Genomic DNA, 16,795 nt, shown 5'->3' with positions numbered 1-16,795 from the left:
AGAGAAGGGAAAGGGAGAAGGAAGGAGAGAGGGAAGGAAAGGGAGGAAGGGGAAGGAAGACATTTTGAAGACGATGAGGCATTAGGAGTCTAGCACAGCCAGGTTGGGTTCCCTTCAGAAACAAATCCTACTGGACCTTGTGGCTCACCCTATTTAGGGCCTTGCTTTCTTTTTTTTTTTTTTTACCTTTAACAATTGTAACATTGCTCTGAAATATCCAGGGCCCTAGGCAGCGAGTTAACATGATTATTGAAGGTAACTCTTCCCCTAGACCCAAGCCAGACGTGCAGAATTCAGCGGTGCTCACTGGAGGGGTGGTGAATTCCAGGCAAGCGTCCTATGAATACGACGGTGCATATGTGGGTGGCTGGAAATGAGCCCAGCACCCCATAAGAGCTGTTCCTACTTGGGGTGGAGGGGTGCATGTGTGATCTTTTAGATTGTGAAAAGATGGCCATCGTCCCAAGGGTTTTTCATTTACAGAATTGCCTCCCAAAGGCTTCCGGTTCTTACAAACCACTAGCGTGGGCCAGCAAATGCCAAGAACCATCTGGAACCCCCTGGGCCCCCAAGTAGGGTCCCTGGGCCCTGAGTAGGGTTCCATGGCAAAGACCCCTTTCCAATTCTTTTTAAAATTTTTATCAACACTTTGTACATTCTTCTTGTCTTCTTACTCTCCCAACTACTAATTAACATAAACAGATCTTGCCCAAAGTGGGGCCACCCCCAGGCTCCTGGAGGGTTTGCCAGCACAGATCAGTCAGTTGTTCACTTACAATTCATACATTCAGCTCCCGTGGTGTCAGGGTTGGGGGTGGGGTGGGGCCAGGCAGGGGCAAGGGAGCGCCCAAGCCCAAGTCACAAAGCAATTCCAGCCTAATAATGTGCCTGACCACAGCACCGCCATAAAGACGAACAAGTAATAAACGAATGCAATAAACGGCCTTGAAATTAAAGGGCAGAATGATTCTGGCTCCTTCTGAAGTCTGAAGAGGTGTCTCAGCTCAGTAGCCGACAAAACAGGCTCCGCTTTCTCCCTTTGCCGCCCTCTCTCTCTTCGTCTGTCTGTCTCTGTCTGTCTCTCTCTAAGACATACACACGTACACACACACACACACAGTTCAGTAGCAGACATTTTTCATTGAGAAGCTTGCTTTTAAAAACAAATCTCTGTTGGTGATTTTCCCAAAAGCAAATAAATTGATTTCCCAAGAACTAGGAAACCTATATATAAGGAGAGAGATTATATATGTAATCTCTCTCTACATATAAAATATATAATATATACTTGCATATATATGATACATATAATAATTCCTGCAAATAATCCCTTCCTTTCTTTTCTTCTCCTCCTCCCCTCCATCCCCCACTTGAGCTTAAAGTCTGCGTGAGAGCCACAGGGTCCCAGTTTAAAGCTGTGGATAATTTTCCAGCCCCAGGACTTCCTGCATTTTAGCAAAAGTCAATGTTATTTCAAGGGAAAATGAGCTGTTTGGCTCTCGCTGGCAAGACCCCTCTCCTTCATGCAGTGTGGCTCTTTTCTTCTCTTGCTTCTCAGTTCCAGACAAAAAAGCCCTTGTTCTCCACTTGTGGGGAAGGGGAGGCTTATATACAGCCCCACACCTGGGCCGCTGAGTCTGTTTCCCCCCCCTCCGCGGGAGATCGGCAACAAACTCTTAAAGACAACCAATGCCCTCACCAAACACGAAGGGCGAAAAGAAGCAACACACGTCAACGGGAGCCCACAGACATTTCAGACTTTCACAGACCATCTTGTGAAGGAAAGGGAAGCTTCTGGAAGTAATTTTCTACCTTCTGTGTCTTGCATCTTGGCAATCAAGTCATCAGAGCTCTGAGTGAAACCACTTTGTGGAGAGAGATGGAGGTGGACGGGGATGGGTGTTCTCAGTGCCTCCGATGGCCCCCGGTTGACATGGCAAATGCCAAGTGCAGGGCCCCCCGGCTCCGCAGACCCTGGTTGGGGGTGGGAAACCCATCTGCATCCGTCCTTAGACCAGTGTAACCTCCCCAGCCAGAGAGCTCACTGTCAGATAGGATGTCACTGCAGTGGGGGAGAGGGCTGGGACTCTGTGAAGTTTTTAGGAAAGGTGACGAATCCTAGAGCTAGAGCTCATGATATGCACGAGGTGCTAAATGTGATCCAAAAGCATCAGTCCTTTCTCTTTTCTAATATGTGCATGATTTATTGTTAAATGTTTTCTTAAAAGGAAGGGAGGAAGGAAGGAAGAAAGGGAGAAAGGGAGGAAGGGAGGAAGGAAGGAAGGAAGGAAGGAAGGAAGGAAAGAAGGAAGGAAGGAAGGAAGGAAGGAAGATAGATCTGGTTTTATCTGCCCTGAGTTATAACTCATTCCATAGAAGAAAGAACTGTCTCAACTGTTGTGTTTGACCTTGCATTTATTCTCCTTTGTTCTAGGGACCATATTTATACTGTGGACATAGATACACCCCACACAGAAGAAATTTACTGTAGCAAAGTAAGTTTTTTCTTTCTTTCTTTCTTTCTTTTTTTTTTTTTTTTTTGCCAGTCCTGGGCCTTGGACTCAGGGCCTGAGCATTGTCCCTGGCTTCTTCCCACTCAAGGCTAGCACTCTGCCACTTGAGCCACAGCGCCGCTTCTGGCCGTTTTCTGTATATGTGGTGCTGGGGAATCGAACCTAGGGCCTCGTGTATCCGAGGCAGGCACTCTTGCCACTAGGCCATATCCCCAGCCCTCTTTCTTTTTTTTTTTTTAATGTGTCTTTCCTGAATACAGGACTTAAGGGGTGGTCCCTTTAAAGAGACTATGTGTGCCTGCAGTGCAGAGAAATGGGGCGGCCAGGAATGCCTTCAACAGCTTTTGTCCCGGCCTAATGTCGGAGGAGGCAAGTGTGTAACACAAGCTCAGGATTAGGTCCTTCAGATTTCATTCACCACTGGACAGACAGACAGACATTGTGCAACACTAGGCCCTGACTAAAGTCCTTCCAGAAACAATCACCCTGCTTTTCTAACAACACATCAACTTAATTTTAAAAGTCAAATTTTTCACCTCACATCTGTTGTCCACAAACTGCTTCGGCCTTAACGTTTCCACGTCAGGCCACGTGGGTTTTGAGGATGGTAGTCCAGGAATTTGACCATTAGCCACTTCAGACAGACACAAAATTTCCTCCATACTCTGCTCATTAGCACCACAGCTCATTAGAACCTGTACATTCATTTATGGAAAAGAAAATAAGCTGAATCAAATCTTTGTCCACCTCATGCACACTCAAGGAAATGACTTCTATCTTTTAAATTAAAGCCTTCTTTATGAAAGCCAATTTATCACCTGAAAGCAAAGAGCAAGGATATGTATTGTCTCAAAAGGAGCATAATTGAGCAAATTAATTTAAATCAGTTATGTGAAATTTGTCTGCTGTTTCTTCTTCTTCTTTTTGTCTTTTATCTCAACGCCTAGATCATTTTGTAGTTTAATAAATAGCTAAAGAGTTCACAATGAAATGCCTGATCCTAATCTTTTGTTGTGATGGTGAATTAATCATAGAGAAAGGGTGTGGAAAGCTTTCAATAAATCCAGGTTCAGCTTCCTCTCTCCCCCAAGGGAGCTCTTACTTCTCACATCAAATAGAACAACCTCTGGGCTCTAATTGATTTCTGTCTCGATTCCCCTGCAGAAACTGACATGGAAATCTAGGCAGGCTGACGTGGACACGTGCAGAATGAAGGGGAAACACAAGGTAGGCCATTTCTCTTCCTCCTGTAGCTGCCGCTTTCCATGAAGTTTTTGGATGGTTTTCCCTCTGGCGGTAAACAATCATTTGGAATGCATCTTGTCATTTCCCTGCCACCCCCTCACCCCTATTATTGCTCTTCCCATCAACTTATTGAAGGCTTTAATTTGCAAAAATAGCTCGCTTTTAATGTGATGAAACATTGCAACAGCTGCTAGAAGGGCATCTGAAACTCCTCAGGGGAGACAGGGACTGTGGACACAAAGCTGGGCCAGTATCCCATATCGTTTACCTAGAAGGAAGGCCAGAGCCCACAGGGATAAAAGTTTCTCTCATTGTTTTGGCCTTAATAATATAAAAACACTTCCACTCGAAGCCTGGTACATCAAGAGACCCTGCAGTATCTGGCATTAAAAGTAATAGGATAGGAGACTAGGACTTCTCGCTGCCTTCCTTGTGTGACCTAACACGCACTCTCTCCTGCTCTCTCCCTCATCTTTATCTTCCGTGCAAATGGTGGTTGTCGGCACCTTTTGGTTTCCATTGGAAGCGACTCAGACTTCGCACAGGGGGTGGGGGACCAATCAACTCCCCAGACATCTTTGCTTGCACCATGTCCCTGGGGGTGACTGGGGTGGGGAGGGGGGCCCTTGTATTGAAATGGATGTGATTCTGAACGGCTTGAATTCCTTCCTAGGATGAGTGCCACAACTTTATCAAAGTTCTTCTCAAGAAGAACGACGATACGCTGTTTGTCTGCGGAACCAATGCCTTCAACCCTTCCTGTAAAAACTACAAGGTAAAGGGAGACCCCGCGAGGAGGGGTTCCATAACTGACAGTGGGTACCTGCAATGGCCCCATGCCAAGGGTAGTTTAACACCCCGGGGGCCCCTCACACCTGCTCCCGGCAGCCCGTCACTCTGTGCATGTGAGCTTGAGCAGGCATCTGAGCTTCCTGTTTGTTCAGGATTGACTGACACGTCGCTTAAGAGCCTGCCCAGCACACGTAGTTTCTCTAAGACTGTTCTGTATTGTTCTGTGTTGTACTACAAGCATACCGCGTGGTCAGGCCGTATAGATTCCCGTCTCTCTCTCTTCCACATTATCTCTGAGCACCCATGTACACTCAATTACTCAAGTATGGAATTCTCATCCTAAAAATCAAAGCCTGCCATGTGACACTGTAGACTTTTCCTCTTGGGAAGGTTTTTTTGTTTGGGTTTTTTTTGCCAGGGCATAGACATTTTTAATCGCATTTAGTACTCGGCCTGCTTGACTGTGTGACCTTGGGCCTGTACTCGCTTGCAAACACACATGGGCCTCCATACAAGGAAAAGAAGCCAGCCGTCGGGGACTCAATCTAAGCTGATGGAACAGCACCCTGAAGAAGCTGGGGGGACAGAGAGGCGACGGTCTGAGGCCTTCGCTCCGCTTCTGTTGGCTTTCCTCCACTCTTCTGTCGGTCCCTGTATTTCACTTGTGCACAGGGCGTTGGGTAGACAGATGGGAAGCCTCTGCCCTCAGGGGACGACGACAACGAGATGACAGGAAGAAGAGCATAGGAGATGGCTGTTGTTGCCATGGTAATAGGATGCAGACAGTGAAAGAAGCACAGCACCCAGGTTCTTAGCCCAGGCCAGAGATGGGGGGGGGGGGGGGGGAGACCCCTGGGTGAGACGTAGCCAATGTGGAGACTGTAAGGATGAAGGGCCGTTTAAATGACCCACATAGGGGCATTTAATCATTGCTAAGACTCATCCGACAAGAGAGGAGAGAGAAGCGCCAGCGACGCCTACTAGGCCGTCACATGGGACGTGAATGGCTGGAGCAAGGGCCACCATTCTAGACGGGGACTACAACAGGTGCAGTGAGCTTGGGGTGGGGGAGCGAATGACAACCCGAGGAGCACAAAGAGGGCACAGAGCAAGGTGGGAGGGAGTCAGAAGAGAACCCCCACTTTTTGAGGGGACAAGAAACATTGAAGGGAAGGTCTATCAAATGTTTGGAGCAAGGCACCCATAGGCCAAATTTCGAATACAATGGAGCTACTCAGCTTAGGCACAACATTCAAGAGCTGCCCCCTGATCCCCACTCCCCACCCCCCCACACACCCCATATAACAAGATAAAACTCATTTATCCCACACACCATTTTTCACCCCCCGAATAACCAGAAAAGTCTATCCTAGACAGAAAGATCGGCTCTTAAAACAATGGCAGATCCTTCCACCCGCTTGCGTGGCCTTGCTTCTCCCTCGTTCCTGGCATTTCTTTGCCTCGGTGAGAGTGTTCCGCCGAGGTTTCGCCTTTATTCCACCCCGGGATCTTTCTGTTCCTGTTTGTGATTGCTCGGGACTCATTAAGGCGAATGCTTCTCACGTAACCCATGGAATTCCCTAGCCAGACAAAGTAGTCCCTGGTGACGGCACCGCCTTCCTGGCGCTGGGTTACCGGTACCCAGGCCACGAGGGCTTCGGCTCCTTCTTGTCCTGCGTGTTCTTCGTGCCAGGGTACCACCCCCACTCCCTCGTTTCCTGTGGCCACCGCATGGCCCGGGAGCCTCAGCCTCCTCAGGGCCTCGTGTGAGCAAGGCTGGAGGACCCATGCCACCGCTCAGGACACCGGCTGTCCTTCTACCATCTGAGCCACGCCTCCAGGCCCTCTTTAGTGCTTTTTATTGACAGATCAGGATCAAAGACCCAGGCAGAAAAGAAAAAAGTGACCGCGTCACAGCCCAACAGAAAAATCTTGCCTGGGCAGTAGTGTCTGCAAACGACTTCCACAATGTGCTGACTGACGGGGAAAAATGCCCAACCTCGCTGCCTGCCTTTGTTTTTTTTCCCCCTTGTGCCAGTCCTGGGCCTTGCATTCAGGGCCTGGGGGCTCTCCCTGAGCTTTTTTCAACTCAAAGCAAGTGCTCAGCCACTTGACCCACAGCTCCACTTCGAGACTTTCCCTGGTTAACTGGAGAGATGATAAGAGTCTTGTGGATTTCCCCACCTGGGCTGGCTTTGAACTGTGATCCTCAGATCTCAGCCAACTAAGATGCTAGCATTACATACAGACCTGGGCCACCAGCACCTGGCCACCATTACATTTTAAACACAATGCTTGTGCGATCCTGAACTATAGTCTAAACAAAGGATGTGTTAAAACAGGGCTAGATACAGGAAAAGCCTGTTAGAGCGTTGATGGGGGCGGGGCGGGGTGGGGGGCGGCTGCAGGATGGAAGGCACAATTGATTGGAGAGTACTTAATAGCTGCTTGACTGAGCCTGTGAGTCTCTCTTGAACGTCTACCTCAAGCTCCTTGATTTGGGGCTGGTGGTGCTCTCCTACCCGCCTTTCTGTGGCTCCTCAACCCCAGTACTATTTGAGGGGTTTATCTTCTGTCAGCCTTCAAAATCCATGGTCAAATACCATGCAATTTCCAGGTGGCAAGTAAAAACTCCCCTCCTACCCCAAGGAGGCTGGTTGCCAAACGCTGGTGTGCAGACGCGGCGATGATGGGTGGGGAGATGGTTTTATGGGCAGGTGTCAGCTTGATGTGGGACATGGGCTTCCGGCCTCCATCACAGGGAGCGTGGGTCATGGCAGGGGCCTGTTCCCACAGGCTGTTTAAAAGGCCGGGCTCCTTCCTGCTCAGATCTGTGCCATCCCCTAGGGTTCCAGAATATTTCCTCTTGGGTTAAGAGGAAGTGCAGGATGCTACAAAGTTCTCAGGAACAAGACTGGGTACTGGTGTGGAGTCTTACACTCTCATTCCACTGACCAAAGCACAGTCACATGACTGTCACAGTTACCCATGGTGCCCGGCATTTCTATAGCACCCGCAGTGGCCACGAGCATACTGCACGGACTCACCTACTTGTTCAAAAGAAACAAGCAAATTTATATGGGAAACTGACAACGGAGACCCAGTTTCTTCCCTCTTCTTCCTTCTCCTCTCCTAATTTAGCCAGACAGAAGTCATGGCAGGCCACATCACAAGCAATCCCCCGGGGTGGGGCTGAGACAGGGGTATCAAGTAGCAGCCACCCATCTGAGTCTTTGGAGCTGGGTGGGGCCTTCGCTTGCGGGACGCACGACATCATGCAAAGCTGCTGTCTCTAGGTATGGAAGAGGCTGCCTGAGATTCTGGCACCTAGGCTTTGGATTTTGGTTTGGGTTTCTTGTTTTGCTTTTTTCTCCTCCTTTGCTGATGTTAAACTAGTCTGCCAGCTAACCTGAGAAAAAGTTCCAGGGCCTTTTAGTGGGATTGAGCCCACAAAGGTGGGCCCTGTCTAGCACAACATCCAGCCATGAAGATGACTCTCCGTAGCGTTCACCACAATGAGAACAAAAGTGGGTTTGGGCTGCAGAAATCCCCTCGGCTCTCAGTGATTATTTTTGGACCATTTCATCAGAACCCAGACCCCTGTTTCGATAAAGGTTGAGAGTCACACAGATAGGACTGAATTTCAGAAATGGTGGAGCACTTTATCAAGGCACTTTATCTCTTTAAGCCTCAGTTTCTCCACCTGGAGACTTTACCTTAGAGAGTGTCTGCGAGGATTTCGGTGTCTGCACATATAAGGACTTGATGAATGCCTGCTGACGATGGTGGTGTACAATCATGTCCTGTTCTCTCCTGTAGATCGACACTTTGGAGCCTTTTGGGGATGAATTCAGTGGGATGGCCAGATGCCCGTATGATGCCAAGCATGCCAACATCGCACTGTTTGCAGGTAAATGGCCTGGTTTCGTGTCGCTGAGTTTTCCTACTCCGAATGGTTCTGGAGTGGCAGTTATACTTGGTGTCTCTGGTGAACGCGGTGATTAAGAATGCCTTTCCCACTCAACCTCACCCTGGAAGTGGTACCCCTGCTTCCGAACGGAAGCCTTTGCCACACTTAGCCTAGCTTTTGTGCCTGGAGAGGTCACGGTACAGCTCTGAACATGCAATGACTGGAATCACCTCTCCCTCTACCAAGGGAAGAGCGAGAAGCAGGTGGAAGCTTCTAGAAGCAGTGAGGCCCATGCCTACAGCTCCCAGCAAATATCTCCTCAGAAGTCTGACCTGAGGTGTCTCAATGTAAGGTGACATGCATGTGTGAGGCTATTTGGGGGAAGGGGGAACACTTCCCCCACCTTCCACCCCTTCCTCCTACAGCAAAAGAGTCATCAAGACACAGCTTTAAAAGAACAAAAATCCTCAGTTTAGGATTTGGTGGGGTTTTTGTGCGTGTCGGCATTTTAAGTAGGAATTTATTTAGGGCTCCACCACCAGCTGCGTGGCTGTAGAGGGGCGCTGGTGTGATAATGACTGTCTTCACATACAGCACTTTCTTAGTCAGCTATAATTCCCATCACAGCCGAGACAAACCGGCCAACCCCAGCTCCATGAGCACTTCGGCCCCCCCAGGGGCCTCAGAACCACCCATTTGTGGGTCCCCCTCTGCAGCGGCAGGATGTAGGAAGCGGAATGTTTTGGGGTCCCACTGGTATAGTCTGGAGACCATATATCCCATAAGCAAAGTTGTGATTCGGTCTTTTGGCTCATGTCTGTAATCCTAACTACTTAGGAGGCTGAGACCTGAAAGATCATGGTTCAAAGCCAGCCTGAGATTCTCCCATCTTTGACGAAGCAGCAAAATGCCAGACTGGAGGTGTGGCTCAGTGGGAGGGCGCCATCCATGAGCTTTTAGAAAGCTAAGCAAGAGCATACGGCCCTGAAGTCAAACTCTAGTACTGGCACCAAAAGAAAAAAGAAAAGTTGTGATTTGTTGGTATGTGTTTGTTAGTGAAAAGGTTTGCTACCTGCAGTTCATATCTAACAAGGGGCAACGTGCTTCAATAATGCAGATATTATCAGGATAGTTCTAAATTGAATCTGAGAAAATTTCAGTTAAGACCCTAGGTAGAGGTGGAGAACAAACAAACAAAAAAAACCCTCTGAGTTCTTTATATGGAAGAGCTCAGCAAACGAGGCTGTTCATAAGTCACTTTGACATAAATTTATGGAGACACATAATCAATAAAAGTGAATCAAGAAATAATTTTTTTTTTACTGAGGATATAATTATCCTTTCTTTTTCATGTACACAGAATTTGCTGTTCTAGAACATTTGGTTGTTTGCGGAGTGTTTCCTAGCCTACGTTAAAAAAAAAAAATACTAAAAGTTTTAGGGATTTTCAGTCTTCTGGCAGCCTCTCTCCTCAGAGCATGAATTCTTAAAAAGGAGACAAGTTTGAGTTCAGTTTCCACCCTCTCCCCTCTCTTCTTTGTGTCCACATAGACATTTCTGATGATGAAATCGGCCCCTGTCTTTTGCTAAGCTCCCACCTAATCCAGTTTGCCTCAGCGTAGTGGTAAAAGCCATGTCCTAAGGTCCTTGGCCTTCAGATTTCAGCCAAGGTTCTCCTAATCAAGTGAAGCAAACATTTTCCACTTATTCTGTTTCCCTGAGCTGCTGTTGCTGCTTGGCGGGGGGAGGGAAGGGGGAATAAATTGCCATGCCATTTAAAAATGAAAAATGTTTCCTCTCTAGTGATCCCAATTTAACATGGCGTAAGAAGGAATATGGGCCAAGTGGTTTCCTAATGACACTCTTTGGATTCTGCCCCATTGTCCTGTCTCATTTGTCTGATGGTGGAAACCAATTGGGAGGATGCCTTCACTGCGCTGTGACCTGTGACCTTCTGCGCATGCCCCGTTCACCTCTTTTCTTTCTCTCCCAAGATGGAAAACTGTACTCAGCCACGGTGACGGACTTCCTGGCCATCGACGCGGTCATCTACCGAAGTCTGGGAGACAGCCCCACCCTGAGGACTGTCAAGCATGACTCGAAATGGTTGAAAGGTGAACAGTCCAAAGGACTCAGTGGGTGTGGGTGGGAAATGGAGGGTCTAGAAGGATGCAACTGTAGATTCCTTCTCATGATGGTGTCTTCCTGATGGAACCATGTCAGTTACCTGCTTTGCCCCAATGGACTTCCTTACCCCCCTTTCCTCCATTCCATGAGCTTCTGAAATATTAATACATAGCCTTCATCTTCCCCAGCCTCCAAGTCTCATTTCATGAAATGAAACAATGAAAAGAATTGAACACTTCATTCATGAAAGGGCCCAGGGAATTGGGGGCGGGGCAGGGCAGGGAGAACGGGGGTGGGGGGGGGGGAGGAAGCTGTTCATCACTTTGTGTGAGTTGGGGTGATGGGGTGGTGGGCGGGCACATAGCCCTTTCTGTAAGGCCGGCCTCCCCTTGTGCAAAAGAAAACCACAGAGGTTGGTGAAACCCACTCAATTCTTCCTTGCGGGTGGCAGACAGGCAGTGTGAGTAGCCGTGACCTTCTGGCGGTGGCTGGCAGGAGGTCGAAGCCCCACACGTCCCGTTCCTAGCATGTCTTTTTGATGTCCTGTGACGATCGGGATCTGTGCTTGATTCTTTGGTATATGGCCTTTGCCCCCATTCAAGAGCTTGTTTGTTTACAGAGCCGTACTTCGTCCAAGCAGTGGATTACGGGGAGTACATCTACTTCTTCTTCAGGGAAATCGCCGTGGAATACAACACCATGGGCAAGGTGAGGGGGAGTCAGCCTGGTGTCCCTTGGTGACACCATCAGCTGGTAGCAGTGACAAGAAAACAGTCAACCTGAGGATAGCACAGCCAACCGCTGTCAGGAGGGGAGGTCTCCATCGGGCTGTCTGAGCACAACCCCGGATGCTTCGTTCTTCTACACTCAAGAAGAACAATTGCAAATTACAGGGAACCCCCTCCAATATTTTTACTGAAAATCTAACCGCCAGATGTCTGCTGGTTTCCCACTGAATCCCAGATATCTTGACGTGTGGCTTCCAGTTTCCCTTGTTCCATTGAGTTAGTCCACAGAGAGAATTAGCTAGTGTCTTTAGCTAGCAAAGGGAGTCTTGGTTTTGTTTTGTTTTTTAATTTTGTTTTGCATTTATTGCCAAACAAAGCACAAAAAAAAAATCAGTAGGCTTTTTTAAGGGTTGTCTGTTCCAGATATTATTATTAATAATTATCGGTGATCAAGGTGATGAAGGTGGAAGGTAAGGGCTGGGGTGGTTGTGTCCGGTGAGAGGAATTCACGAGGTTCAGGCTGTGAGGATGGCAGGGTCAGCGCATACAAAGTACACTTTTGTTTGAGGAAATCAAAAGCTAAGCAGTCTGTATGGAAATGAGTTTATGTGGCTGGGAGCTGATCGCCTGAAGGATTTATGGCTCTGTATTAAATGCCACAGCCTTATCTTTTAAAACATGCTGGTTCCGATGCTGAATTGCAGCACCACCACCCCTCCCTTTCTTGCTTGCTACCGATTTCAGAAGTGCAGTATTAAATGAAGTACCTTGTTGTTTCCGTGTCTACCTAAGATCTTCTCACAGAAGTGACGGCATCTCCTTGTTTTCTCCCTGGGCAGGTGGTGTTCCCCAGGGTGGCCCAGGTCTGTAAGAACGACATGGGTGGGTCGCAGCGGGTGTTGGAGAAGCAGTGGACATCCTTCCTGAAGGCTCGCCTCAACTGCTCCGTGCCAGGCGACTCCCACTTTTATTTCAACATTCTCCAGGCCGTCACAAACGTGATCCGTGTTCATGGCCGTGACGTTGTCCTGGCTACCTTCTCCACGCCTTACAACAGGTAACCAACCATGGCCCAGCCTTGTCCCCCAGAATCATTTCTTCCCAGCCCCCTTTCTCACCTCGGGTTGCTTCTCTTCTACCTCACCATGTTTGCAACACATGGAAAGCTGCCATTGTGGTTGTAGCTGAGATGCACCGCAACCCTTAGTTTTCACCATGGAAGATAGGAGGTTGGAGAAGAAGATGTCATTTATAAAATCATGCCTTCTCTTTATATGTCTGTACATAAATACGCTTCACTTGTTATTATTACCATTGTATGCTTTTTACACTTGAGGGAATTGAGTTAAAGATAATAATAATTCCATTCCCAGTTTCAGGAATTCAATATGGAAGACACAGGTTTGGGAATTGGGGGTATTGTGCCTACTTCGCATAGTCATTCAGCACAGGGCTCTTTATTCTATTTCCATGATTGGATTGGTACCTTTGCAATGAAAATAGTAAAATTTCATTTGAGTGATGCTGTCTGTGAGCCATTCAGGATCCGAGTCAACTCTGTGGACTGTCCCAGTAAGAGATTGGAGCCACCACTGTGTGTGAGAAAGTCACCCTGCAGTTAGCTTGTTGAGCATGGCCCGCGTCTCAACCCCAGTGCCTGTGGCTTTGGAATCCTCCGTTATAAGCCACTGAACATTGTCCCTAGAAATACGGTTGTCCACCACCCCATCCCGACGTTTGTATGTAGCTAAGCTACGATAGTGAACATGTGTGGCAATTATAGAACAGAAAGGGAGTTAGGTATGAGGATACTTCCCTGGTAGTCCACTTTTCATGAAGCCAATAAAAACTTCCAGGTCCTAGCACTGCTTGCATGAAAGGGCCCTCATTTCTGGCCATGATCATAATCTGGTCATGAAATCTAACTAAATACACACACAGTGTTCTCAGTTTTGTATCAGAATTTGGGATATTCTGTATGGACTCTTCTCTTGGAAATACATCATTTTCCCTTTGATTATAGCTAGATGCTAGTTGCCAAAAAAAAAAAAAAAAGGAAGGTAAGATGTTGGAGGTACCACCTAGAAAGAACTGTGTAGGAGCTGGGTAGAGCCACAGACAGAAGAATGAGATCACATTCTGTAATTCCACAGAGGTCAAGGGTCAAGAGCTTCCCACTGAAGATCAGTGAACAGAAGGGCTTATGTTGCAGCAAGAAGATTTAGGTAGATTTCAGCCATCCATAGAAATTCTTAAGACTTGAAGATAGAAAAGGTATCTTAAAATCTAGTCAGACCTTGCTTATTCATGTATCAAAATCCACCAGGAATACTGTCTTGGTGAATAGGACTAAAGGGGGCCACTGGGATTTCAGGGCACATTTCTAGTTTGGGACTTTTAAACTCTGTTTTCTAAAAGTGTGTATTATTCTCTGATTATCACTCCACAGAGGGTTCCTTGCTCCTCGTCAAGTGTCTTCTTTGTAAAATGGTCCCTGTGAAGTGGCTACTTTATGTTGCTCATGCTCATGTTGTCAGAAACTGGTTTTGTTCAATAAGATCAGGGAATGGTCATCAGACATCCCAGTATAAAAATGCCATTTTCATCTCTCAACCCTAGCCCTTCCCTGAGTTAGCTCCCTCTGCCTCTTCTCTCCACTTTCTCCTTCATGCACGCAAACCCAGCCATGGTAGATGGATTCCAGTTTTCGAGGGACTCTCCTCCTGTCCTGAGCACAAAGCCAAGACCCTTGGCTTAGCGCTTCAGTCTCCTCATGGTCTGGCTCTTGTCCCCTCCCTAGCTGGCCTCTTCCCAACCTCTTATCACTCAGCCTCTCCTGTGGGTCCCCCAGAGCTAAGATACACTCTGGAATGTGCTCTGCTCTGCCATCTGCCCGTTGAAACCCTGTGGGCATGCCAGGTGTCAGCTGAGCCACCTCCCTGGACACAGCTGGCCCTGGAGTGTTGTTATTGTTGTTGTACTTCTATCTACCTCCATACAGAACAGTCGAAGCCCACTTACTGCTGTAGATCAGGGAATGACATAAATACAACATGTTGAATGAACAGGAGGGAGGGAGGGAGGGAGGGAGAAAAAGAAAGGAATAAGAGAAGGAAAGGAAGAGCAAGAGGGAGAGAGGGAAGGAAGAAAGATCTCACAAGTCATTCTAACCTTTGGGAAGGTTTTGAAAACCAATAAGCTATCTTTAGTTATTATATGAGCATCATTACTTCCTCAAACAATATTTATCTAGTTTAACATATAGAATGAGTGCATCAAGAGCTTCAAAAAAAAAGGTGTAAATGGTTACACACTAGATGGATGATGTACAGAGAATTCCAAGTCTTGGGTGCTAATTCTGTGAACGATAGATAGCATAGACTTCAAAATTCTTGCAGCCAACTGTTTTAAAATCAGCTTTTTAATGCTCTCCTTAGTTCTTGCTTTGTGAGTAATAATACTTCAATAATTGCATTATGGAATTAAAAGATGGCATAAAACTCTCCTAATTACTTAAGAAGTAATTTCCATATCCTTTCAACATTTACGAGCACAAGCTACTAACTGATGCACTGCAAATCAAGCACCCACGTCTCCTCAATGGCTTTCTCCCAACATATCATGGGTGACCCCCCTCCTTCAAAGCCTGGGTTAAAACACTTGGCCCGCGGGTGGGGTCCAGTTGGTTCTGTCAGAATCAAGGAACAACCCTAGATAGTCACAAGCAAACATGGACACAAATGTAAACAGATGAATGAATAATTCATGTTTTCTCAACCACTGATTAAGAAGGAAAAAAAAAAGTGCTCAGGTCCTTCCTGAAATACCAGGCAAGCTTGTCATTATAAGGTAGAGATTACTGTCTGTATGATTATCTAACCCTTTACAGAGTCCTTTATTTACACAGTGTTGGCATTTTAGAGACTTAAATTGTTGAGCTTTATGCAAATAAACAGGAAGTATGTTTAAATATAAAATCCACCCCTCACATTTCTTGGTGATCTCCAAATTCTCCCATCCTGAGACCTTGGCCCTAAAGAACTAAACTCAGAGCAGCAAGCGATAATGCAGGTGGAGAGTGCTCCCAGTCGACTTTTACTGTTGGATTCTTTTTTTTTTTTTTTTTTTTTTTTTGGCCAGTCCTGGGCCTTGGACTCAGGACCTGAGCACTGTCCCTGGCTTCTTCCCGCTCAAGGCTAGCACTCTGCCACTTGAGCCACAGCGCCGCTTCTGGCCGTTTTCTGTATATGTGGTGCTGGGGAATCGAACCTAGGGCCTCGTGTATCCAAGGCAGGCAATCTTGCCACTAGGCTATATCCCCAGCCCTACTGTTGGATTCTTGATTGATAGTACTGAATTCCTTACTACTAGTTACATCGGGGAATTCCTGAACTTTCTGTCACCAACACAATTCTTCCTTCAAGATTCAAAGAAGACATGAGGCATTAAAAAAATATATAAAATAAAATGTGTTGCCCTTATTAGCCTATTCTTTAAGGATCATCATGCAAATTTGGTGGGGAGAAGCCTTTTCTTCATGCATTCAGGGTATGAACTTTGAACTTCCCAACTTCCTGTCCCGGGGGTTTTCTGCAGTTCCTGTGGTTTGTCTTCCAACTTGATGCATTAAGAGTTGCACAAGTAGGGCAGGGAATATGGCCTAGTGGCAAGAGTGCTTGCCTCATATACATGAAGCCCTGGGTTCGATTCCTCAGCACCATATAAACAAAAAAAGAATCCAGAAGCGGCGCTGTGGCTCAAGTGGTAGAGTGCTAGCCTTGAGTGAAAAGAAGCCAGGGACAGTGCTCAGGCCCTGAGTTCAAGCCCCAGGACTGGTGAAAAAAAAAAAAAAAGAGTTGCACAAGTCACTGACCACGGCTGCCATGTGAAATGTCCTTCTCAGCATCCCTGGCTCTGCAGTCTGCGCCTATGACATGCTAGACATCGCCAATGTGTTTACCGGGAGATTCAAGGAACAGAAGTCCCCTGACTCCACCTGGACGCCCGTTCCCGATGAGCGAGTCCCCAAGCCCAGGTAGGTTCAGAGAGTTATTTGGTTGTTTTAAACTTCTAGAGGTGTTCAGGTCGGCTCCTCTGGTAGAGGGCAGCCCTGTGCATGCCTTTGCTGTTAACCCGGTGCATCCTCGTGAAAGACACAGGCTTGCTTTGAACTGCAGCCCGGCGTCACCTTGGGACATACACACACACACACACACACACACACACACACACACACACACACACACGGCCTCCAGCCCTCTTCCCACTCTCTCTATGCATGCGGTTCACCCAGTGTGATGAGGTAATACTACAGTCAGTGCCATTGGTCTAGAGTTGGGGAAACTGAGGCCCAGAGAGGAAAGGCATCCTGTGTATGCTCACATAGCTAGTGAGATGATTTCTGCTGTGTCTCCCTCCCTCCCTCCCTCCTGTTCTACAAGAGACCCAAGTAGGTACATCCCAACAAATTTTTTGAGCAT

General features: G+C 47.4%; 1 protein-coding gene across 6 annotated transcripts in view; it reads left to right on the top strand.

Moving 5' to 3' along the window:
* Sema6a (semaphorin 6A) overlaps positions 1-16,795 on the top strand; it is a 113,297-nt gene that overhangs the window by 63,374 nt on the left and 33,128 nt on the right. For 5 of the 6 annotated variants that reach the window (XR_007209178.1, XM_048334378.1, XM_048334379.1 and 2 more), the window contains exons 4-11: positions 2,435-2,495; positions 3,678-3,740; positions 4,432-4,533; positions 8,370-8,460; positions 10,455-10,574; positions 11,207-11,295; positions 12,155-12,372; positions 16,219-16,350. Coding sequence is in view for 5 of the 6 variants with exons in the window: in XM_048334378.1 (XP_048190335.1) it covers positions 2,435-2,495; positions 3,678-3,740; positions 4,432-4,533; positions 8,370-8,460; positions 10,455-10,574; positions 11,207-11,295; positions 12,155-12,372; positions 16,219-16,350 (876 nt within the window). In the remaining variant the exon portion in view is untranslated. Of the gene's footprint in view, positions 1-2,434; positions 2,500-3,677; positions 3,741-4,431; positions 4,534-8,369; positions 8,461-10,454; positions 10,575-11,206; positions 11,296-12,154; positions 12,373-16,218; positions 16,351-16,795 lie in introns of all 6 variants that reach the window. The other variant, XM_048334382.1, reaches the window with a different exon arrangement.

Source organism: Perognathus longimembris, chromosome 25, assembly GCF_023159225.1.
Source record: "Perognathus longimembris pacificus isolate PPM17 chromosome 25, ASM2315922v1, whole genome shotgun sequence".
Classification (NCBI taxonomy): Eukaryota; Metazoa; Chordata; class Mammalia; order Rodentia; family Heteromyidae; genus Perognathus; species Perognathus longimembris.
Note: the sequence above shows the minus strand (reverse complement) of the source record. Positions and strands in the feature narration are given on the sequence as shown.